General features: G+C 50.1%; 1 protein-coding gene across 6 annotated transcripts in view; it reads left to right on the plus strand.

The window, feature by feature from the left end:
* Positions 1-12,055, plus strand: part of PAX2 (paired box 2) — an 85,883-nt gene extending 73,828 nt beyond the window's left edge. For 2 of the 6 annotated variants that reach the window (XM_037159472.2, XM_037159476.2), the window contains 3 exons: positions 8,497-8,598; positions 10,842-10,928; positions 11,399-12,055. In XM_037159472.2, the coding sequence (XP_037015367.1) occupies positions 8,497-8,598; positions 10,842-10,928; positions 11,399-11,475 (266 nt within the window). In that variant the 3' untranslated portion in view covers positions 11,476-12,055. The remainder of the gene's footprint in view (positions 1-8,496; positions 8,599-10,841; positions 10,929-11,398) is intronic. The other 4 variants (XM_037159471.2, XM_037159473.2, XM_037159477.2 and 1 more) reach the window with 3 other exon arrangements.
* The last annotated feature ends 11,411 nt before the right edge of the window (positions 12,056-23,466 follow it).

Consider the following 23,466-nt stretch of genomic DNA (forward strand, 5'->3'; position numbering starts at 1 on the left):
AGAAGAGGCATTAATCTACCCTAGGACCGGGAGAGTCAGGTCAGATTTGAGCAGAATAAAAGCTGTACCACCCCAATCTCCAGCTGCATGTCTGAACCCAGCAGCTTTTGCATTTGCCTGCCTTTCCCAGCAGGGTGCCTTGGGCAGAAACACCTGGGGCTGCTAATGGAGCTGCTAATGGAGCTGCAGAATCTAGGAGAGTGTGGGGAAGTACGAAGGGCTCCTGGGCATCTTAGCAAAGATGTAATTCTATGATCTTCTAGGCTGAGTTCAAATTTGGCCTATTACCTTGAACCTTTCTCAACTCCTCCCTTCATCTCCTCCCTCCATCCATGAGACCCAAAGGCTCAGCACGTTAAGTGGACTGTGCTTGGCCCTCCACAGCACGGTCTCACCAACTCATTTAGAGATCTGGGGGAGAGGCCCCATTTAATCAACCCCACTACGTCTCCCCTTCCTTCCTTTCCCCTCTAAAGATAAATAAGTAAAATATTTTTTAAAAAATCTGAGTCAAAATACTTTCAAGAGATCAGTGATCTTTGTTTCAAGTGCATGTAGCAGCCAACCCAGGCCAACAAAGGGTTACCTGGTAGAAAGCCCCGGGCACTGCTTTCGTGATTAGCTAGGTTATAGGGGCCGTTTAGGGTGCTGTAGATGTTTAGAGACACTTGGGGTGTTCCAAAGGAGAGGTTTCCAAAGGGGTATCTCCCAGCCCTAAGCTTGTTTACTCCATTATCTGGCACTTTCTATGAAAAAAGGTTGGCTAAGTAGAAGTAAAGTCAGTCAGCATTTTCTAAATGACCAGAATGCCTGAACTGTGGCATTCCAATGAATGTTACAGGTATGTATGGGAACCAAAGGCTTAGAAATGTCCCGGTGGCCTCAAAGCCACAGAGGCAGCACCCAAGAGCCTGTTTCCCCCAAAAAGCCGGCCATCCCGCAAGGTGACAGGAAGACCCCCCACGCCCTCCCCAGGGTGACCAGAATCCTTCCTTCCCCCACCTTAGCCGTAGCCTCAGGACACACATGCCGGCACTTCTTCAACCCTGAGCTTTAAGAGGCAAGCCCTGCCACTATTGTTACTTCGGAGAGGGCTTTGCACGCCTTCAGAGTGGAATCCTTCCCTCTCCTCCCAGTGGCGGCTGGGCTGGCAGGCAAGGAGGGAGGAAATCCTGGGCAGGCTCGGAGAGCAGCCTAATGCTCCAGCAGCTTAAGTGGCCGTTTTCCTCGGGATTAGGGTTTCACTTACACAGAGCGCCTGAAAAACGCTGCGCTTTCGGAAGGATTAGAGCTGACAATTCAGTGCTCTCAGAGAACAAAATAAAGCCAGAGAGGAACTGGGAGAGCTGGAGTATTGGGAGACTGTGCAAACAGGCTTAACCTCTGCCCACCCAGCACGAGGGTCTCTCTAGCTCTGAGCCCATCAGTGAGCCTGGGCCCCAGCCTGTGAGAGAGCCAGCACCTGCCCAACTCCAATCTTCATTTGTGATGTGCTAATAGAGCCAGAGAAGGCAGTGTGGGGAAGTGAAATGAGGAAAGGGCTAGGATGACTCCCCCTCTCTGAGCCTTAGTTTCTTCCTCTGTAAAATAAGGGAGTTAGAGTAGAAGGTAACCACATTCTGTTCCCTATTAGCTTTCTGAAAATGTTATTCTCCCCAGTGCTCCCTAGCCTTGTCCCAGGATGCTGAGGCTGCAGCTCCATCCATAGTCTGGCTGAGTTAGAAGGAAGCCTTCTCTAGGCCAGCAGACTGCCATGGCCCAGATGAAGGCCACGTGCTGTGAGGGGGAGGGGTGTGAACAGCATGCCTGGTTGTGTCCGGCCAGTTGGCCGTGGAGGCAAAGACCTCACTGAGTCCACACAGATCAGCCCAGGATACATCAGGGACTAAATTAAAGGTCCAACTCTTTGTCGGAAGCTAGATGAGCTAGGAGCCGCCCTGAGCTGCAGGCACAGCCCCCTCTGCTGGAACCCGGGGAAGACAAGCTTCAGGATGAGGAGCCGTGGGGCCAAGACAGTGGCTGGGGCTGGGAGAACTCACACGGGCACTTCTGCCTTCGAGGAGAAAGCTCAGGAAGCATTTGGAAACCTGGGAAGTAAGAAACAAAATGAAATAATAAAAAAACTCTTTCCTGTCATTTAAAGTAATCTTTTATAATAAGACTTAAAGTTTGTTACTTTAGTGTATTCTGTAACTTGGGTTGGTCGTAAAGTGATTGTAATTGGCATAGTAAATGTAAGTGTATGGTATGTTTAGGCAGTAATCACAAATGTAATAACTGTGTATTCTTGGAAGTAGCGTGAGTGCTTGTGTCAAAGGCAGCCACGGCTGCCAACCTCGCAGCAATCCAACATCTTCATTTTCGTTATCTTACGAGAAGCAGGCAAACTTGAGGGTAGGAGAGTAAAACAAGAGTTATGTTTTGTGGCCTGAGGGTCCCCTACAGTGTCAAGTGGCTAGCAAACGTGCTCACTTTCAGAGAAAGATGCTGAGGAAGAGCCTCTCTAAACTCATTGAATATAACTTCTCTATAAATCTATGACTAGTAAGTCTTGCTGCCCGAGCCATCCGTGAGCCACAGCATCTCAGCTGCTTTGGCAGCTCCCTTTTCGTTATTTCCTTGGTCTTCTGAATGCTGACATTTTCCTGACTTGAGATAAGCCTCTCTGCTCCTTCATTTTGCTCTTTGTCTGATTTTGTTTATCGGTACAATTCAAGTGGCTTCAAACAAATCAATGTCTTTTTATACCAAAGAACAGAGGTTTGTTTGGTCTTTTATAAATACTACTTATTTATTACTCTTTGGGCGATGAATAGCTTTGAGAACATGATAAAAAGCCACTAGATATTGTACATGTATATCTATCACATTTCATGTATGGTTTTGAACGGACTTCCCGAAGCACGTCCGTCTGTGGAGTCCTGCAGGATCAGCGAACTCTTGCTGTGGAAAAATGGAAGTACCTGAAAGATGCAAGAAACAAGATATGACAAGATGTTCTATTATAAGAAGGGTTTGCTTAGCATAATCCCAGGCTACTTTCCTGGACCCAAACACCTCTCTATTTCCTGGGTCTATGATTTTTGAGATTGTCATTCTAGAGTCACCCAAATATACTGCTTGTTCTGTAGTCCAGATTCTGCCATGTCCTATCTGTGAAATCTTGGACATAATACCTCATGCCTCTGATTTTCAATTTCTCATTTATAAAAATGCTGATTACAAGCAGGTCAGCATCATAGCTTGATATGAGGATTAAATGAGATAATGCACAGAAAATATTTAGGACAGTGCCCGGTGTATAGTAGGTGCTCAATGAATGCTGGCTAGATTGGGTGCAACTAGAAGCACAAGTCTGCCCCTCCATTTTGACAAAATAGCATAAATTATCTGGTGACTGAAATTTTCCAATTTCTTAATAGCCTTTCCCTTCGCTTTTCTCTGTCCTTGTAAAAGCAGCTTCACTTAGAGTCTCCAAAACAGTTGATTCGATCTGGCCCATTTGGTCGGGAATGTCTGACAAAAGTGCACTGTCTGATTCAGATGTAGTGATTGCTGTAGAAATTGGCTTTAGAATCTTCAGGGACTTCTGCAGTTGAACTGAGAAGACATCCTCATCAAGTACAGTGCTTCTAACACTTCTGGGTACTTTAAGAATCTCAACTACTACTGTTTCTTGAAGACCCTCTTTGCTTTTTAGAAAACTCACGAAGGAGATTGATAGTCCACAACGTGGAGTTTCACTGCAGACTTTCGACGTCAGTATTTTATTCTTTGCGTCCTGTTTTTCTTGCCTTATCTTAATGACGGCAGTGACAATATGAGATGTTGCTTATTGGATGACTTCTTTCTCTTTTCTTTGGCTTGTTCAGGAATATCTGGCCTCCTGTTACCATGAAAACATAGTGTGGTAGAGACAGCTTCACACTTTGGCTCTGTCATTTGTTAGCCGTAGAACCAAAAGAAAGTCATTGTGACCCTCTGTGCCTCCATTTTCTCAACTTTAAAACAAGCAAGTTAGACTGGTCACCTCCAATCCTCTCCCATCTTTAAAACTTTGTAACCTTAGGAAGTGAGTATCCAACATGAAATGCCCATCCTCTTCTACTATGTGGAGTTCTAGCCATTTGTGATTCTTGGTGCTATTTTTACGTTACTGGCATTGTCAGTGAGCAAAGCAAAAACTTTACTGCTTCCTATCCCCTGTTGGTTGGTGCGTATTTTATGATTGATGTATTTTGCTGTGTAGCAGTTTCTTTCTCTTTCTGAGCTTTTGCTTGTTTAAGGAGGTGGCTGTGCCGTCTCTCGGTTTTAGAGCTCGCCTCCACCCCCATTTGTCCACCTGTCTGCAGTAACACAAGACCCAGTGCTCTGTCGATTCTTCCTTGCACAGATCCCATTACCCATTCATATTCCCTCACTGAAGGAGGCTTGCGCGAAGAATGCTGCTGGGCAAATGGTATGATGGTCTGAGTAATTTGAAAACTTCCTGCAGTATGTTTTCCATTATTGACAATGGTGTTCCAGAAGGATATATGGCTCTGGCAAGAGTTTGGTCAATTTTTTCCTGCTCTTCAGGTGTCACTTGTGTACTAATGAAGCGAGAGAGAGTGCTTCGTATGCAGTTTGTTGGCCCAGGCGTCCTGGACGGGCCCCTCTTTATGGCGACCCTGGTGTTCCAGGCTCTGGCGCAGCAGAAGCACAGCTGTGTGCTGAACATCGGGAAGCTTGCATGCTTTTTCCTCGCCGTGGCTTTCTTCTCTCATGTTTTAAAAATGTCTGATAAGCATCAATCGGTCTGTACCTTTGCGTTGGTTTTTGTTTTGTTTGTCCATTTGTTTCTTGTCTTCTTTTGCTTTATATTCTACATATGAGTGAAAATATACAATGTTTTTTCCTCTTCTGTCTGACTTCACTTAGCATAATGCCCTTAAGTTCTATCCATGTTCTCACAAATGGCAATATTTCATCTTTGTGTGTGGCTGAGTAGTATTCCATTGCATGTAAGTCACACCTTCTTTATCCATTCATCAATCGATGAACGCGCAGGTTGTCTCCATCTCCTGTCCTAACTAATGCTGCAGTGAACATAGAAGTGCATAGATTTTCAAATAGGTGTATGTGTTTTTTAGGTAAATATAGGTACCAAATTATAATGTTGTGTACCTACATACATGTGAAACTTACATAATGTTATAAACCAGTGTTACCTCCATTAAAAAATCTATTTTGAGAAAAAAATAAATAGATGGGCACCTTGACCATAAACAAGAGCCTGAATAGCACTTCACAGATTCTGTGTTTAAAACAGAATTTGGAAATATGTCTTTCAATAAATCAATAATTCTGTGTGACTTTCAGCATGCAAAAGTTGCGATATGTTGGCAGTTGGCAAGAGAAAAAGCCAGTGGAAATAAACAGTGCAGCAGGTTTACTCCCAGCTTAGCTGGAAACACCTTTCCAGTCATCCAGCCTCGGGAGTTAAGTATGATATCATGTGACAAGACCTCAGATGAAAAGGAATTCGTGTGTGACTGGTTGTAGAAACCATGAAGCTGAAAATCAGAATTCAGATGACTTTAAATTCCTGTTTATTAAAAACATATAAATTCCTGTTTATTAAAAAAGAGGCATACCTCTTTTTCTGGATGCTTTGTAGATGTTAAGATTGCAAAGCCAAGAGGAATAGCGTTTCTATATCTTTCTAATATTTCAAAACCTCTGCATCCTCTTTAACTCTCCTCTGTCTTGGGCCTTTTTTGACCAATAAATGCCATATTATTAATCTCTCTAGGAATTGAGAAAGATGGCTGTCATTGCCCACTTCAGGTCCACTCCTCTGAGAGGTAGTCAGAAAGAGTATACCATTTATTGACAATAGAAGTCAGTGAAAGAAAACCCACAACAAAGTAAACACAGATTCTTTCTACTCTCTCTCTGGGAGTCTGAAGTGATCTCTTGTCTGACAGTTCTACGCTATTGTTTATTCTTGAGTTTTAAAATGTATGATACTAGCTGTAGTAGATAAGTTAGAAGGATACCATTCTACTACATGATAAAGCTGACTCACAATATACGAGTCCCTTACTGTAAATCTCTCATCAACCTATAAAAATTCATAATCCATTGTTCAAACTATTTTTAGAGAAAAGGCAGATTCGAACATTGACATTTGTCCCAGGCTTTGCCTCTTCAAAGGAGACCAACACATATGAAGCAATTAAAAAACAATATAACCCACTCTATTGTTTTTGTTGTCTATAAAAGCATAGAGTGATAGAAAAGTAATCAAAAAGTATTTATTGAGCATCTACCATTTCTCAACTGTGCAATATAGCATGGAAGACAGGGCCATTGCTTTGATTCTGATCTGCATGACGGAGCAAGCTGTGACACGAGACTACAGGGCCGGTGCGTTATGAAATATAATGACATGCTCAACCGTGGAGCACCAGACACTCTAGAAGTTCAGGAGAGGGAAACGTCTCTGATGGGTAGAAACAGTAGGGATTTTAAGGCTTGAGCCAGAAGGCGAAGGAAGCGATGAGTAAGAAGACGACAACGGTACGGCAAAAGCACAGAGGTTTCGCAGCACACAAGCCCGCGAAACACTCAAACTAAACCGGGAGAGGTGCAAGTCAGAGCTGAGGGCGCTGGGTGGGGAGGAGTCCTTGGGAGGCTGTGAAAGCCTGGCAGGGTTTAGAGTCAAACTGTAGCCTACAGAGAATCAATGAAGGTTTTTACAAGGAAAGTGATGAGAGCAATGTTTCATGAGGACAAGCCAAGCATGCACATTTGGGAGAGAACTGAGGGGGGAGAATGGAGAGGCAGGGAATACAAGCAAGAAAAATGTTGTGGCAAACCAAGGGCAGGTTTCAGGAGCTGAGCTATGGAGGTGGTGGAGGAAATGGAGAAGGGACTAATGTGACGGCCATTGCTAAGAGGAACTGACCACACTTAGTGACTGACTTCATATAGAGGAGGAGGAGAAAGACCATGTCTAGAAGGACTCCAATATTTTTGGTCTGATGGTTTTCAAATAGGTTGTTGGTAGAATGATTATAGGGATGATGAATCATCTTTTATTCTTGTCGCGTCTGAGGTGACAGTGGGCCAGTTAATGAAAATGTTCATCAGGAAGCTAGAAATACAAAAATCTGAACTGTATCCCTGTTTTGCTGAGGGTAGGAAAGACAAATCACTCACATATTAAGGTGAGGATGAGGAAACTCACAGGTTTCAAAAAAAATCAGAGGCAAGGTCAAATTAAAGGGTTGAGTGGCAAGGAGGGAAGAAGGGAGGAAGGAAGGAAGGTAGCGGGAGAGAGAGAGAGAGAGAGGCACTTTGGAGTAGCCATTAGGAGGATGAGGATTGGTGCAACTGATGAACAGAAAGTGCACTAGGCCAGATTTGCATAGTTCTGTGACTTCCTCCAGCCACACCTTGCCTTCCCAGGGTTGGACAGAGGCACTAGAGGGGGAGAGTGGCACTGGATGAAGAGAAGGATAAAGGGAATCTAGAGAGGACGAATGGGATCCAGAAGACCCAGGAGAGCATGAAGTAGTCTCGAGGGCATGAAAGTGTAGGAGGAGAAAGAGGGCAAATTATTGTCATTGGGGCATGCTAAAATGCAAAGGGAAGTGGTGACCTCTTCATGGTGATGGAGGGGACAGGCAAGGAAGGGAGGCCACTCAGGCGCAGCTGTGTTCCAGAGATGTCTGTGGGCCATGGGTCTTTCCCTAATATCGACTGGCTTTGCCTTCACTTCAGGACACTAAGGGAAGCCCTGCTTCCCACTCTTCTAGCTCAGAGAGGACTCCCAGGACAAAGTCCAGCACTTGGTGGGGGGAGAAGATTTTGGAACTTGATCCGATCCACTTATGCTATTGGCTCAAAAGCTCCTGATTCACAACAGAGATGGTTTTCTATCATTTAAACGCCATAAACACTAACAGCAAAATAGCCCACTGGTTGGGCCCCTGCTCTCCACACCCAGCACCTGCAGCACCACTTAGAGAGGACAAGAAAGACCCATCAGCCCATGTGGGGTGGGGGGTGTTCTTCAAGTCTGTAGGAAAGATGGGGTGTTAACAGAGGAGAGAGGTGAGCAAGATGATAGAGGTCCATTTGGCTACTGGAGAGACCACAGCCGAATATCTTGCTGGGAAGGGGGAGTGAAACCAGGTCATCTTCCCTCCCTTTTCCATCTGGCTTTGGGCTACAAAGAGATACCGAGAAATGGCCAATGCATGCACACACATGCACAGAGAAAGACAAGGAGCATACATACACACAGCCAGTCACACGACAGACATTTAGGTAATGAGCTTGCACACTTGTAAAGGCACACTCAGACCTGCTCCTCACGTGCATCCCTGTGTGTCTACACACAGTTTTTTCTTCTCCAAGGGTTCTCTTTCCATGGAGAACCCTGGTGTGAGTAGAGGCAGGCCCCTCTCTTCCAGGCCTCACACCTTCCCCTTTGTGTTTTTCCAGGTCGTGACATGGCGAGCACCACTCTGCCTGGTTACCCCCCTCACGTGCCCCCCACTGGCCAGGGAAGCTACCCCACCTCCACCCTGGCAGGAATGGTGCCTGGTAGGTGACAATGGTGCAGCTGCCTAATTTATGTGAGGGTAACTAAATTGTGGGTGAGCTGCTGAGTGGTCTTTAGTGTGAGGCTGGGGGTGGGAGGAGATTCAACATCCCCTCCCCCCAAACTACTGCTATTCTATCCCTCTCTCTCCCTAGAGCTGCACTTGGTCCCTAACCCTCCATCATAATCAAACTAGGGAGAGAGCTTGCAAAAGTGTCCCTCGTGTACACCCCACTGTGTCATGGCCCCTCCACAAGGCCCACCCACCCAAGCCTATGCCCAGGGAAGAACTCAGCCTCGGCAACGCCCTCAGTGCCCCAGCCCACCCCCAGCCAGCTGACACTGCCTGGAAGAGCCTGCCCTGGTTTCCATGGAAACTTGGAGCCCAGAACCATTTCCAGGGACATGTCAGTCACTCAGACAAAGCCACCCTGGTCCACACCAACCCTCAGAGAAGACCAGTATTAAGAACCTGCCCCACCCCAGAGAAAGGAGGGATCTTGTCCCTAAGGAAAGAGGAACAGGAGGACAGACTATGGCAAGAACCAGAGATGCTAGCTGCAGAGAGATAAGCTACAGCACCCCCACATCTCAGAGGAACTGGGCTCTCCTTGCTCCTCAGAGCTCAGACCCACCCAGTCTGAGAGCAGCTGGGTTAGGCTGTGTGGATTAGAGAGGCAGAGGCCGAATTTAGGGTCTGGCAGGGCAGCTGGAGCTTGTGCTCTCCCCAACCCCTCACCTCCAATTGGGAGCCAGACTTGAAGCCAAAGACAGGTGAAACTGCTCTTTGCATAAATACCAAAAAACTCTTGTCTCAGAGAGAGTGAGGCACACTAAGCCTGCACCACTCCTGTGGCTGCCTTCTTGGGTGCCCCTTCCCTGAAGCTCAGCTCTCATGGGAGGAGTGTGGATAGAAAACGGTGCCTGGCACCATTCCTGGAGGGTCCATCCAGGGAGGCCCCTATAAGCAGAGTTGGGGGAGGGGCATGGCAAAGAGGGCATTGCTGCAGGGTGTGGTAGAGCAGGGGCTGATGGGAGTGAGAGGAACTGGGGAAGGAGAGCTGAGAGGGTAAGTGAGGGCCTCTACCCAGTTGTGGGGTAGGGGGAGTAGAAGTGTTGGGGGCGAGGAGATTTTTCCAGGAAGGTCCCAGCAGTGAGCTGGTGGAGGCTGGAGAAGGTCTTGAAGAGATGGAGTGAGGGAGGGGGAAGTCTGTAAGGAGGTGGGGATGAGAGGAGCGCAGAGAGCTCATGGTGGCAAGGGGGGAGTCGTTAAACAGAATCTAGTGCTGATGAGGAAATTACACTTGTTTCATTAGCGATGGAGAAGGAGATAGCTCAGTTCCTCTTGGTCACAGTTGAGCTCAGAAGCTCATTATCCTGCTGCACGCATGCTTTCCCTCCTCGTCAATAAACAGGCTTTCCAGTGGCTGCATCCCCCACCCCCACCCCAGCTCCCTCTCCGAGAGGGGCCCCTTCTCCTCTACTTAACCCGCGGTTAGGGATCACTGTAAACAGTCTGGGGTCATCACACAGGAGAAAGGGTGAGGGGGAAACCCGGAGGCTTGGCCTTTCTCCCGCGGAGGGAATGAAGCAGCTTCCAAGAGCTCCCAGCCCACGGGAGGCCTCCACTTGCTGACCCGGGGCAGTCCACCTGCTCCCTGCCACCTCCTTCACCTGCTGCGCGGTGCAGGAGTGGAATCTCTCCAGGGAAAGGCGGGAGGGGGGTTTCCCAGCACAGCCCCAACCCCTTTGCTTTGGCACAGTGCTGAGATGCCATTCTTAGGACTTTCTGGGACAAAGTGTCCCGAGAGCCTTCCTTCGCCACCCTCCCCCGCTTCCACCCTGTGGGGCTAGGGCTCCCGGAACCAGAGTCTCCACTAAAAAGACCCCGTCCGCCAACACAGCGAGGTAGTCGTGACTGGACTCGGAACAAACCCCTCCTGGGTAGCCCAGGCACCTCCGCCGGAGGAGCCCCAGGCAGGCACTACCCCGCACAAGTCCCTCCACGCTCCTGTGCGAGGCTTGGGGTGCTTCTGCATCCCCGGACACGCACACACACACCGCCGGCTCTCCCCACGCTGACTCCGTGGATCGCTCCGCCTTCGCCTGGCCCACAGCCCGCAGCGGGCATTGCCCTGCCCGCCCCATCTGCACCTCGACCGGTGCGGGGAGGCTGCGGGTCTGGCACATCAGGTCCACCTCGGAGTTGCACGTATCTGATCCCCACACCCCCACCCTCCCGCAGGGAGCGAGTTCTCCGGCAACCCGTACAGCCACCCCCAGTACACGGCCTACAACGAGGCTTGGAGATTCAGCAACCCCGCCTTACTAAGTGAGTACGCCACCTGGCCGGCGGAGGCTCGGCGCGTCAGCTCGCCCCTGCTCGCCCTACGCGCGCTGGCTGCTTCTGGACGCGTCCAACTCCCAGCCACCTGACTTCTGGGTGCCAGCTGGGCAAGACGTTTAGAGCAGCACTGAGGCCCCGGATCCCCTGAGGACGCCCGTGCCTCCCGCCCGTGGTTCCTCTCTTCTCCCGCCCCGTCGCCGAAAGGCCCTGCGCCACCCCCACTCTCGGCACCCCTGGAAGGTCCATAATCCGGTAGCGGTGGTCTCCGATTGGGTCCCTCTCCCACCCGGTGAATTCAGCTCTCCTGGGGGCAGCCAGCCCCCGAAGCCCAGCCAAGGTCTTCCTGCCCGGTCCTGCCAGACCCGAGCCCCGGGAGGTCTTTGCTTTTCTTTCCTTTTTTTGTTCTCCTGTTTGTCCTCTCACCCAGCCCATTCTTCTCCTGTGTTAACTTCCAGGTTCCCCTTATTATTATAGTGCCGCCCCCCGGGGCTCCGCCCCTGCCGCTGCTGCCGCTGCCTATGACCGCCACTAGTTACCGCGGGGACCACATCAAGCTTCAGGCCGACAGCTTCGGCCTCCACATCGTCCCCGTCTGACAGCCCACCCTGGAGGGAGGGAGGACCGACTCTACTCGAAGCTTCCTGGCCACAGCCCCAGCCCCACCCCACCCCAGGACACCTGCAGCCCTTCATGTCAACCCAGTTGAAGGCTGGACAGGACTAGTGGAGCCGCGGGCGGGACCCTCAGGCCCCAGCCCACTGCCCCAAATCCCGCCCGCTGCCCCTCCCTGCCTGCCTGGACTTCAAGGTGCGGTGCGTTGAGGAGGACCCGACCCAGCTTGCCCTGGCCTCACCGAGCCGAACGGAGGAGCGGACCAGCCACGTCTCCGGACTCCAGCTGGGTGGCCTCTGTGCGCGGGGACACGTTTCTGTGACACACAATCAGCACCGACAGCAGCGCGGCCCAGCCCTGGACCGCGCCTTGCGCGGATGCTCCAGCGCAGGCGGCCTTGCTGGAGGGACTGGGCAAAAGAAATTAAGAACAAAATGATTGTCTGGAGAAGGAGGAAGAGCCTCCTGCTGAACCCTTGAAACCTCGGGGGGGGGGGCAAAGTTCTTACCCCTGCGCCAGCCGGACTGCCCCCACCTTCCAAGCTGAGTGTGCCCTGCCCCAGGAAGTGGAATGGAATGGGGGGGGGCGGGCTCTAGGGACAAAGGTTGGGGTTGTTAAGTCTTTCCAAACTTGGAACCCAAGACACACAGGCCCCAGCAGCCCGCACCCACAGAGCCAGACTCTTGGCTCTTCCCTGCTCCGCCAGAACTGCCCAGTTCCCCAGGGCCCAGGCACCTCCTACCAGTGACGAGACTCTCAGCCCCACCTTGCCCCTACCTCAGCGTCTCTGCCATCTGCGACCTCCCAGTCTTCCCTCCTGCCAGTCCTTTCCCATCCCACGTCTCTCTGCATCGCTCCTCCCTATCTCGCCACCCCGTGGGAGGCTCTCGGTGCCTGCCTGCCCTAGGGCCGGCCTCCACAGGCCATGTGCACTGGTCTTCCCCAGCAGTTACTTGACGCCCCTCCCCCGACACAGACTCTCGATCTGCGGGTGGCAGGAGCAGGTTCTGAGCTGCGGGCGGGGCGGGAGTGCGGGGCTGTCCACCCCACCCCCAGCCTCCTCCTCCGGCAGGAACTGAACAGAACCGCAAAAGGTCTACATTTATTTAATATGATGGTCTTTGCAAAAAGGAAAAAAACAACAAAAACCCAACACGCTGCTGCTATAAAGATGGTGTGTGTCGTGCGAAGGCGAACCCTCTGTATATAACCCCGCCCTGTCTGCCCCGCCCCGGCCCGCCCGGTAGAGCCCCAGACGCCCGCCCGCCCTGCCTGTAGATCCGCCTGCTCTCTGTGCTGTGAGAGTCGCCGCTCGCTGGGGGGGAGGGGGGACACAGCTACACGCCCACTGAAGCACAGCACGTCCTGGGGGGAGGGGGGCATTTTTTATGTTACAAAAAAATACGAAAGAAAAGAAATCTCTATGCAAAACGACGAACATGGTCCTGTGGACTCCTCTCTGTTTTGTTGACTGTTTCTCTGTAATTCCGTGTTTTCGCTCTTTCATTCTCTCCTGCCCGCCTCTCCCCTCTCTCCATCTCTCTCCACTCCTCTGTCTCTGTCCCTCTCTCGGCCTCTCTCCCCAGCCCTGCCCCGGCCGCCTCGCCTTCGCAGGCTGGACCGGAGGTGGCAGCCCCGCCCCCGGGCTTGTCCCCTCTCGGCTGCGCCCGTGCGCCCTGGGCCGCCGGCGGCCGGACCGCCCCGCCCCGTAGTTGCTCTCTCGGTAGCGGCGATGCGCCTTGCATGTCTCCTCACCCGTGGATCGTGATGACTCGAAATAACAGAAACAAAGTCAATAAAAGTGAAAATAAATAAATAAAATCCTTGAACAAATACGAAAAGGCTTGGACTCCTCGCCCAGATCTCTCTCCCCTTCCAGCCTTTTTATTTGAAAAGGAAAACGAGAAAAGAGAATAGTTTAAGGGAACTGCCGGCGCCTAGCCAGGCTGTAGTGGCCCGAGCGGGGCGGCGAGGGCGCCGAGCTGCGAACCGCCAGGCCCCCCCCAGTCCTCGCGCGGCTGGCGGGGCGGGGGCACCGGAGCCGGGACCCAGCCGTTCGAACCCTCGCACACTCGAGAGAGCCCCCGATAGCTCTGGTCTCCTTGGCCACTTTAAGCGCGTCGGTTCGTTTTGATTCTTTTCTTTTTCTTTCTTCTTTTTTTATTGTGCACATGAGAAATAAATAATAATAAATAATAATAAATAAATAATAATAAAATTTTGTATGTTACTCCCCATGGCTCCAGGTTTGTCTCTCCCTGTCTCCCGGACAGGCCTTGACTCCCACTGGTGGACCCCAAATAACCCCCAGTGATCCTCCCAAGTACGCTCCCTCCTCCAGAAACCTCTTGGAGGCCGCTGCAAGCAGGCCAAGACGCAGACCAGCGGGCCCTTCGGTAGCCACCCTCCCCGCCCTGCCCCGCCCTTGGGGCAAGGAGGTTTCCAAAACTTCAGAATAACTTCGAGTTACACATCTATACCAGGCCGATGCGGCCGCCCAGCCTCTCCACTCGCGCCCAGATTTAGGGTGTAAACTCTCAAAACTCAACGTCAGACGCCCTTTCGAGAAGGGTGGGAGGGGGGACGGTTGTCTGCTGTCTTGTCTTCTTTCTCTGCACCTCCGCGCAGCCGCAGTTTTATCCCACGAGTCTTCACGGAGACCGCGGAGACCACAGGCGTTTGTCACAAATTTCCTCGCCGCTCGTGTAGTGCCGCGCGCCCACGGCGCCCAGCTCCCCGGAGACTCGGGGAGATCCTGCTGGCTCGCGGGACCTCGCGCGCCCTCCGTGTCTTGCGGAGCCCCGGGCGCTGGCGAGCAGCAACTAGGATTGGTGTGGTCTGGGTGTGTGTCCCTGAGAGGGGAGCACCGGAGTCTGTTGGTCGGTCAGGGTTTCCATTTCTGTTCGACCTCGTGGGTCTATATGTCTCTGGCTAGGCCTGGGGGCTGGGAAGTGGGAGAACTGTTTGCTGAGCTCAGAGGGGCCTGTGAAGGATCTGTGCCTGCCCTGTGTCTGCCTCCCTGTTTGGGGGGAACGGATGGAGTGATTGCCCAGGATCACCCAGGATTATCCAGGCGGCATTGGAAACGGTCCCCTCTCTATCCCTTTAGCAACCTCTCAACCCCAGCCTCCCACAGATGTTGCAGCCTTCACCAGGTGTCCACCCTTACAGGTCTTCACCCAGGGAACCCTTTCCATCTCAGCTCTTAGCTGGGCCTCCTTCCACGTGGAACGTTTGTTGGGTTTTTTAAAGATTTTAATTCTTTATTTTTAAAGATAGGGAGAGAAACATCAATGTGTGAAACATCGATCAGTTGCCTCTTGCACAATCCCAGACCCAGAGCCTGGCCGGTAACCCAGGCATGTGCCCTGACAGGGAATCCAACCTGCATGGTGTCAGGTTGCAGGAGAAGGCCCAATCCACTGGGCCACTCCAGTCAGGGATGGAAGGTTCTCAGGTGCCAGGGACAGTTGGGGATGGGGGCTGCATGGAGGACCTGCAGGCAGACTAAGGAGTGACTTTGCCTCTCGGCTGGGAGCAGTGTGTCCCAAACACCTCCTTCCCTCCAGGATCCCAGAGGCCCTTCTTTCCCCAAGCCTGTTTGCCCAGCCTCACCCTCTGTCACACTTCAGGAGGATACGCAGCATCCCCAACAAAGCATCAAGTGCCTAATTAGTCCATCCCCTTTTTTCCTCCTCCCTTAACTGTGCCCCCTCCCTATTCCTCATCTCAGCAAATGACGATCCTACTTTGTACCCTGCTTGGTACTGCCCCTCTTAACTCTCATTCTCCTAGAAGGGTGGTCTTCAAAGTTTTTTTTCTAATCACTCATTTCATTAGTATAAGGAATTCTTAACATGTACACCTCTTATAATTATATACGTATTCAAACTTTTACTTATTTATAAATTCCATGAATGTACTACTGACCTAATATATTATGAATTTTATAATACATAAAATAGTAAAAGGGTGAGATTGGAATACATAGACATAGAAGTTCTAATGTTCTCTAAAATAAATGGATTATCTCGTACCCCCGCCATCACCCCTGCCTCAGGAAATTACACCTCACTTTGGAGATCCTGCTCAGAGCCCATCAAAACCCAACAGGGCAAATCTCCTGACTATTGATTGCCTGATGCCTGGCAGATAAGGTTCTGGAAGTTGTCGGGGCACTGGGCTGGCCCAGTCAGCGGTGCCTTCATCACATGTAGCAGGCTACCTGGCCGCGAGTGCCTGGCTGTGCCTCCAGGTGCCCCCAGCCTGGGACTGCTGCTTTGCCTAACCCATCAAATTGGGAGTCAGAGCCTCTTGCCTGGTTCCCACTTGAACTCCTTACCCTCTGTTCTATTTCTGGTCTCCTCATGCCAAATTGGACAGTGAGAGTCCCACTGTTGACAGTGACCACCTCTGTTCAGAAGCTTTCATGCCACGTTTCTCTTGGGGTGCTGGTTTCTGCTTCGAATCAGCTGGAGAGTCCCCACAATATGTTCTATAGTCCTTGAGGAGTTGCCTGTTCTGACTGCAGCCCCATAAGCATACCCCAAACATAAACAGAGCCCGTTCTCCATAACTCGCCCGATTCTGTCTCTCCTACTCCTGTCCGCGTCCCACCCTCACAGCTGAGATACACCATGTACGACAGTTAGAAACCGATGAAGAAAGGTGCCCTGGATTGAAGGACTAGCAGGAACAAAGACATGGGAGCACTGAAATATACCAGATAGAACATGGCTGGAGGATCAGGTGCCTAGGAAGAGACAGAGGGGATGCAGGGGGTGGCCGGAGATGAAGCTTAAAAATAGTTGAGAGCAAGGGCACTGTGACAGAAATGCCAAGACGGCATTCATCACTTGCATGGCTTCTTTAAGGAAGCTGCCCCACTCAACCCCCTCCTGCCGGTGTAACCACCATATTTGTGCCAATGACTCTGAGCTGAGCCGGTCAGTCCCCTTTTCTCAGGACACAGCACGAGGAAGTATGGGGAGAATGAGGCCACTCACCAGTAGCGGCAAAGCCCAGTGGAGATCCTAAGCGGATTCCCCAGTCTCCCTCATCTCAGTCAAGGACAGCTTCACTCCATCCCAGATCTTCCCTGACTGCTTCTATGGATGGACTGCTTCCCATCCATACCTGATCCCCCACCAAGACTAAACAGCTCTGCCTTTAAAATATTGTGTTAGCAAAAAAAAATTGTTTAGTTTTTTCCATACAACGGCTCTAGTAGCACTTAGGTGTCTTCAACTTTATTCAAAACAATTCCATTGGATTGTTTTGTGACAGCTGTCATACCTGCACACATTTTAAAAAATCGAATTGGTAAATTCTTGTGCAGCCATTTTAATATTGAAGATGAAACAAGATATGTAACATTTTTGGCATATTATGCTTTATTATTTCAAAAAAGTAAAAATGCAACTGAAATGCAAAAAAAAGAGTTGTGCAGTGTGTGAAGAAGGTTCTGGGACTGATCGAACATGTCAAAAGTGGTTTGTGAAGTTTCTTGGTACTATTGACATTTTGGCCAAATAATTCATTGCTGTGGGGCTGTTTTATGCACTAGAAGATGTTTATCAGCACCCCTGGCCTCCACCAACTAGAAGCCAATAGCCAATATACTCAAAATATCCAAATCAATAGTTATTGGTGAAAATGAAAAAGTGTCTTTCATTTTATGGAAAAAACTAAATGGACTTTTTGGCCAACCCAATAAACTGAGAATTTGACCACTTCTGATGATTTGCACTATACTGTCCCAGTCCAATTCACCATGATCCTTCACCTGGATTTGCAAAAAAACCCTTCTGATTGGTCTTCCTATTTCCATCTTTACCCCACTCACCCCAGTCCATTCCCCCCGCCCCGCAGCAGCAGAGTGATTCTCCAGCATGTGCAGCAGATCATGACCTGCTTCTGCCCAGAGGTCTCTCGTGGCTCCCCTTTTCCATCAAAGTCAGAATCCTAAAGCTGATCTACAAGGCCCTACATGTTTTGGCTGTCTGCCCTCCCACCCTCACCCTCCTGATCCCTCCCACCACTGACTCACTTCCCATTATCTCCCCCAGCTCACTGCGCTCTGAGCCCATTGGCCTCTGTGTTTCAATTACACCAAACACAAGCCTTCCCAAGACATTTGCACTTCAGGTGCTTTTACCCTTAGCAGACTGGCTCCCCACTTCCTTAAGGTCTCTGCTCCAATGTTACCTTTCCAACAAGGCCTTCCCTCGTTAACTTAAATAAAACAGCATATACCCCAGCATCATTGTCTGTTCCCTTCCCTTGCTTCTCCACATTCTTTACCTCTTCCTGAAAGATTATGTTTTATTGGCTTAGGTCCTGTCCTCTCCCATTAGAATGTTAACTCTGTGAGGACAGATTTTTGTCTGTTCTGTTTGCTGCTACCTCCCCAGTATGTGGGTCAGTGGTTGGCACACAAGAGATATTCGACAAATACACAGTGGACAAAGAAACAAGTGGAGTGGTGAGTCAAAAGAACTCATGAAAGAGCAGGAGGCAGAGACAAGGGAGAGGAGAAGGAAAGTGAAGGCAGGGCCCCTCAATCACATGGAGGAGCGAGATGACCCCCAGAGAGTAGCTGAGTAGCCAAGGAGGAGGAGAAAGAGGGCAGATGCTATTCCTACTTCTTTTGCAGCCCAGTGGTTCAAGACTCATGAGCATCAACCTCTGTGAATAACTAGCACCATTATCTGGGTGACTCTATCCCTTACACCCCAAAGCACCTATCATAGTCCCCATGGCAGGGCATCAAGGGTACATCCTCCTTCCACTGGGACACTATCCTTCACCGTCCTGTGTAGTTTTTGTGGGACTGTCCATCAGAGTGCTCTTCAGTCAGAGAAGCCATCAGCTCCTGACCAGGATGCAGGCCTGAGATCACATCTGGCCAACAGGGACCCCATGTCCCTGCCCAAAGCACATAGGCCTCAAGTTAGGAACAATCTGAGTCCTCTCAGAAGGCTTTTTATGTAGCATAGGAAAGGAGAAGGGTAGGGCCTTCTTTTCTTTTGGACTGTGAGCTGCAATGATGAGGGCTCCGGGTCCCTATGGACTCCCTGCAGCACGTGGAGAGTGCAGTCATACACTAAGTCAGGCAGGGACACAGACACAAGAGAGATGAAGAGCTTTGGTGGTTACAGTAAAGCCCCTGGAGCCAGCTGGGCCTGAAGTGTGACCACCTGTGGACCTCCTAGGTCATACGCCAGTACATTCTTTTTTTCACTTAAGCAAATGTGTTGAATATCTGTTCATTGCAACCAAAAAGTTTCTGACTTAAACAGTTCTGGAGGGCGTGAATACTCTCTTAAGGACTTTGGATTTTTTTTTTCCATAGGCAATGAGAGCAATGGAAAATTTTTGAGTGAGAGAACAGGGTAATGAAGTTGCATTTTTGGAGGAACTCTCTATCCATAGTGTGAGGAGTTGAGTTGAAGGAGAGACGGCGGGTACGAGGAAAACTGGTGTGAGCCCAATACAGTAGACCAGGCAAGAGATAATGGGATGGGTCTACACCGAGGAGGAGCTCGGGAAGAGTACCGACCGACACACAGATGTGACAAGGCTATACTTTTAAGTAAAAAAGAAAAAAAGCCCTGACATGTGTGACTCGGTTGGTTGGGCATTATCCCACTGGTTCAATTCAGGGTCTAGGCACAGGCCTGGGTTTCAGGTTCGGTCCCAGGTTGGGGCACATACGAAAGGCAACTGATGGATGTTTCTCCCTCGCATCAATGTTTCTCTCCCTCTCTTTCTCCATCTCTTACCCTCTCTCTAAAAAATAAATAAAATCTTTAAAAAAAAAAAGGAAAATGCAGAACAGTGGACACATGCAAGAAAGAAGAAAAATAAGAATTTTATCACATTACTTTCTATGTACATAAACATTGAAAACATAAACAACAATTTAACAAAAATGGCTATCTCTAAGGAGGGAAAGTATGGACGAGGATTGGGTAAGAGTGAGATTTCTGTGAGTATACTTTTTAATGTAATTTTGAGTTTGTTGAAGAATAAAATTTAAATTAAAAAAAAGTAAAGAGACCAGAGACAGCCAGGTCTTTGGCACATAAAGCATAATTATTTAAAGAGTAAACCAAATGTTGCTTTTTTTTTTCATATGACTGAGGGGATGGCCGTTGGATTTGGTGACGAGGGATACCTGGTGGCCTTGAGAGCTAGTGTTTGCTGAGGGTGCTGGCGGGGCTGCTGGGAGTTGGGGGGAGGGGTGTCTAAGACCTGAGGAAATAGAAGGAGGCAGAGTATAAATAATTATTTTGAAATGTTTGGAAGAGAGAGGAACATGGCAAGGGCCGGAAGATGATGTCGGTGAGTTCAAGAGAAGATTTTTTTATGTTAAGGGCTATAGACAGCCTGCTGGCCGAGGCAGGGGTGCGAGGCAGCTGGGGCGAAGGGAGGCTGATCAGGGATGACACGGGGAGGCTTATGAAAGGAGGCCTGAAATAATATGGTGGAGTGATGGGTGGGAAGGATGAGAATTCTTCTGGGGACAGGAAGGTCATGAGGGAAAGGGGGCTGCTAAGGTTGCTCAGAGAGATTGCAGGAGACACAGTTGCTGTCTGCTGAGGATGGAGGGAGCAGGGCTGGGTCTCCCCTTGAGGAGGATAGAGAGTTTGGGAAGCATTTTTCTTGAGGATTCGGAAAGAAGCCTGTGAGAGCAGAAGAACCTCATTGCCAGGCAGCAGCAGGGTGAGCACACAAGGGTGGAAGGTCTCTAGCTCCCCTCACCCTGGCCGGCTCCATCTCTCAGGAGGTAGCATCCTGGTGCCCCAATATTTCACTGCTTTCCCCTCTCCCACCTCATCCACATTTCTCTCCTCCACGTGGGTACCCTACTTGATGAACCCCAGTGGCAACTTGGGCCCATTTTCATGGTCTGACCTTTGTGACTGTCCATCTCCAGGTGCCCAAGTGTGGCCTCAACTACCTTGTAGGAGAGACCTGTAGAAGACCCTACCTCTCCAGGAACTCCCAGTCCCCGTATGCAACCCAGAGGCAGAACAGAAAGCACATGTTTATGGAGACATCTGCAAGTCAACAGCAGAAGGAACTGAGAAGTTGGCTCACAAGGTCACTGTGGAACCTTCAACAAGTAACCCCTTCTCTGTGCCTCAGTTTCCTCAGGTGTAAAACCAGATGGCCTCTAGGAATCCTTCCCATTGGATGCTCAATTCTTCTGTAGTTGTATTCTGTGGGTGCTCAGGCAATATCTGTGGCCAGAAGAAGTTCAAGAAAGTTCTATGGAGGTGGGGTGGGTATATTCAGATGGGGAAAGGGATGAGGGTACTTTTTTAAGCTGGAGAAGGAGGAGACATGGATTTATTTGTTTGTTGTGTCTCTCCCACCGGGATTTAGAGAGTTAGTACTGTCTTTTCTCTTTCTTCCCAGTGTCTGCCCAAAGTTTTCTAGAGGTAGGGTCTTTGATCATTGACATAGAAGAATAGTGAGGACCACTGAGGGTGCAGGGCAGGAGGCTAGGAGAGGAAGACAAAGGAAACAGCTATTTGGGGCCAACTATATTTCCTGCCTCCTCCCAACACCCCCTACCTGCCCAACCATCCCGATACCCTAATTAGCCAGTCCCTTAGGCGCCTGTTAGCAAGGCCGGCTGAGCGCCCAACTCCCTAGGGACCAGCCCCCTTACCCCCCAGACTAATCAGTCCTTCACTCCTTGAGTGCATGAGTGTGTGCACACACACACACACAGCCTTATTCTTTCCCAGAGCTCCAGGCCCCATCCCAGCCTTTAGAGAGTTAATGTAGGGTGATGTTGAATTCCCCAGTGAAGACACCCCCATTTGAGCTGATTGAAGAGTTGGGGAAAGGCCAAAGTTTGGTGGGTCCTCCCAGTTTGGGGTTTTCTCTCAAACTTGTGGGATCAATGATGTGTAGCAAAGGATGAAGCCATGATTGGGGGCACTCTATGGCCCACTAAGCCCTAGGGCTGGTGTTTCTCAGGCTGCTATCTATGGTCAATATTCACCCTAACCCAGACCCCTCCCCCCTTCATCTCAGGCCCCCCATTCATCTCCCTACCCCCCACCCCCCACCCCGACACCCGCACTGTCAGCCCAAACACATGATAAATTGCCCTGTCAACAGAATTCATTCAGGGACCAATTAATTCCACAGAAATGAACCAGGAGCCATCAGTTGCTGAAAAACTCAGAGTGCAGGGAGCGGAAGGAGGGGGTGCAGACGAAGCGGGGGAGTGGGCACCAGAGGAGGGGACAGGGAGGCTGGGGAAGTTAGTCTGACAGAAATTGGTCATTTAATGCTTAAGTGCACGCTAGACAGCCCTGTCATCGCCCGCGGCCCCCGTGCGGGATTAATTATCAGAGGAGGAGAGGGCAGCCCAGCCCAGCCAAGCCGTCTGCCACTAACTGAGGCCAGAGTCACCCAGGACTTGGGCCACCCTGAGTCCACTTCGAAGTCTTCAGGTCTCCTGCTCCCTCAGCTTCAAGGTTCCCCCCGATGCCAACTTTAGGCCCAACTTCTTATCTTGTGCCCTAAACTATGTTTAGTCATGGTCTTGTCATTAGCACCCCTGCCAAGAAGGCTTCTTTGACCCCTTGACCGGGTTATAACCTGTAACTTCCTGTACTTCATTATCATTATCCCTAACCATCTTGGGTGACTCTTTGAGTGGAGCCCAAAATATGATTGTCCTACCCATTGACCCTAAGATGAGGTAATGGCACCATCTTCCACTCAAATGCTCAATCCAGAATCCCACCAGTTATCCCTGACTTCTCCCTCTCCTTCTTCCCTCTCAACCAATCAGAATCCAAGTCCTGTCACCTGAACCTCCTATAAACATATCAAGTCTGGGTCACTTGCTCCCAGCTTCCCCCACCACCTGAGCCTGGGCCACCAGCAGCTCTGCCTGCTCCCCTGATTTAGGCCCTGAAAGTTACCTTTAAAAATACAGATGACACTCTGCTGTGCCCCTGTACACATACACAACACCCAATTTAACATTCTTTGGGGGAGCACCATGGACCTGCAGGGGATCAAGTTCAAACTTTTAACTTGACCGAGAAGGCACAAAGCCCCAGCCTCCAGCATGCTTTCCCTGCTCTCTCTGCTATAGCTCATTGACCTTCCCTTTTGGCCTCTGCACATGCTGTTTTTCCCTTTGCCTGAAAAACTCTTTCTATCTTACCACCCTCACCATTCACTTGACTAACTCCTATTCATCCTTAAAAACACAGATTAAATCTCACTGCCTCCAGGAAGCCTTCCCTGACCCCTTCCTGAGCTTTTGCAGCTCCCAAACTTCTTCATTTATCAACATTGTCACCCTACCTGTGCATTGTCTGTCATTCCACCAAAATGTTAAGTTTCACAAGAATGGAGTCCATGTCTTTATCCTCAGGGCCTGCCATCTAATGGATACCAGAAAATATTTGTTGAATAAATAAATGAGCCAATAAAGGCCCAACTTTTTCTAGGCTCTGTCCCTGGCCTGACTCTGGGGCCAAGCTCCCCAGAGTCTGACCTCTCCTAGTAGCCAAGACAGGGTGGCATGCATGGCTGGAGAGAAGAGAAACCCTCAGAAAACAACTTGTGACCCATCTGACGAACCCAAACCAGCTGTGCTAAGAGAATGGCCTGAGAACTGGTGGTCAGAATGGTAGAGAGAGTTTTGGGGAGGACTTTCTACAAAAGCAAAGGCCAGAGTCCGGCAGAAGCACGCTCTGGACAAATACGGGGGTTGGCTGAAGCATGGACTGATCATAGGAGGTGGGGAATAAACAGCAGGAAAGCCCACTTTCAAAACAAATTTTGACATATTTACCAGAAGTTGAACTGATGGGACTTGGTTAATGAATGGAGGGAGAGGGAGACCAGTTTGGCAGGGCAGTGAAGG

Source organism: Artibeus jamaicensis, unplaced genomic scaffold (assembly GCF_021234435.1).
Source record: "Artibeus jamaicensis isolate MK-2021 breed Jamaican fruit bat unplaced genomic scaffold, CSHL_Jam_final contig_490, whole genome shotgun sequence".
NCBI lineage: Eukaryota > Metazoa > Chordata > Mammalia > Chiroptera > Phyllostomidae > Artibeus > Artibeus jamaicensis.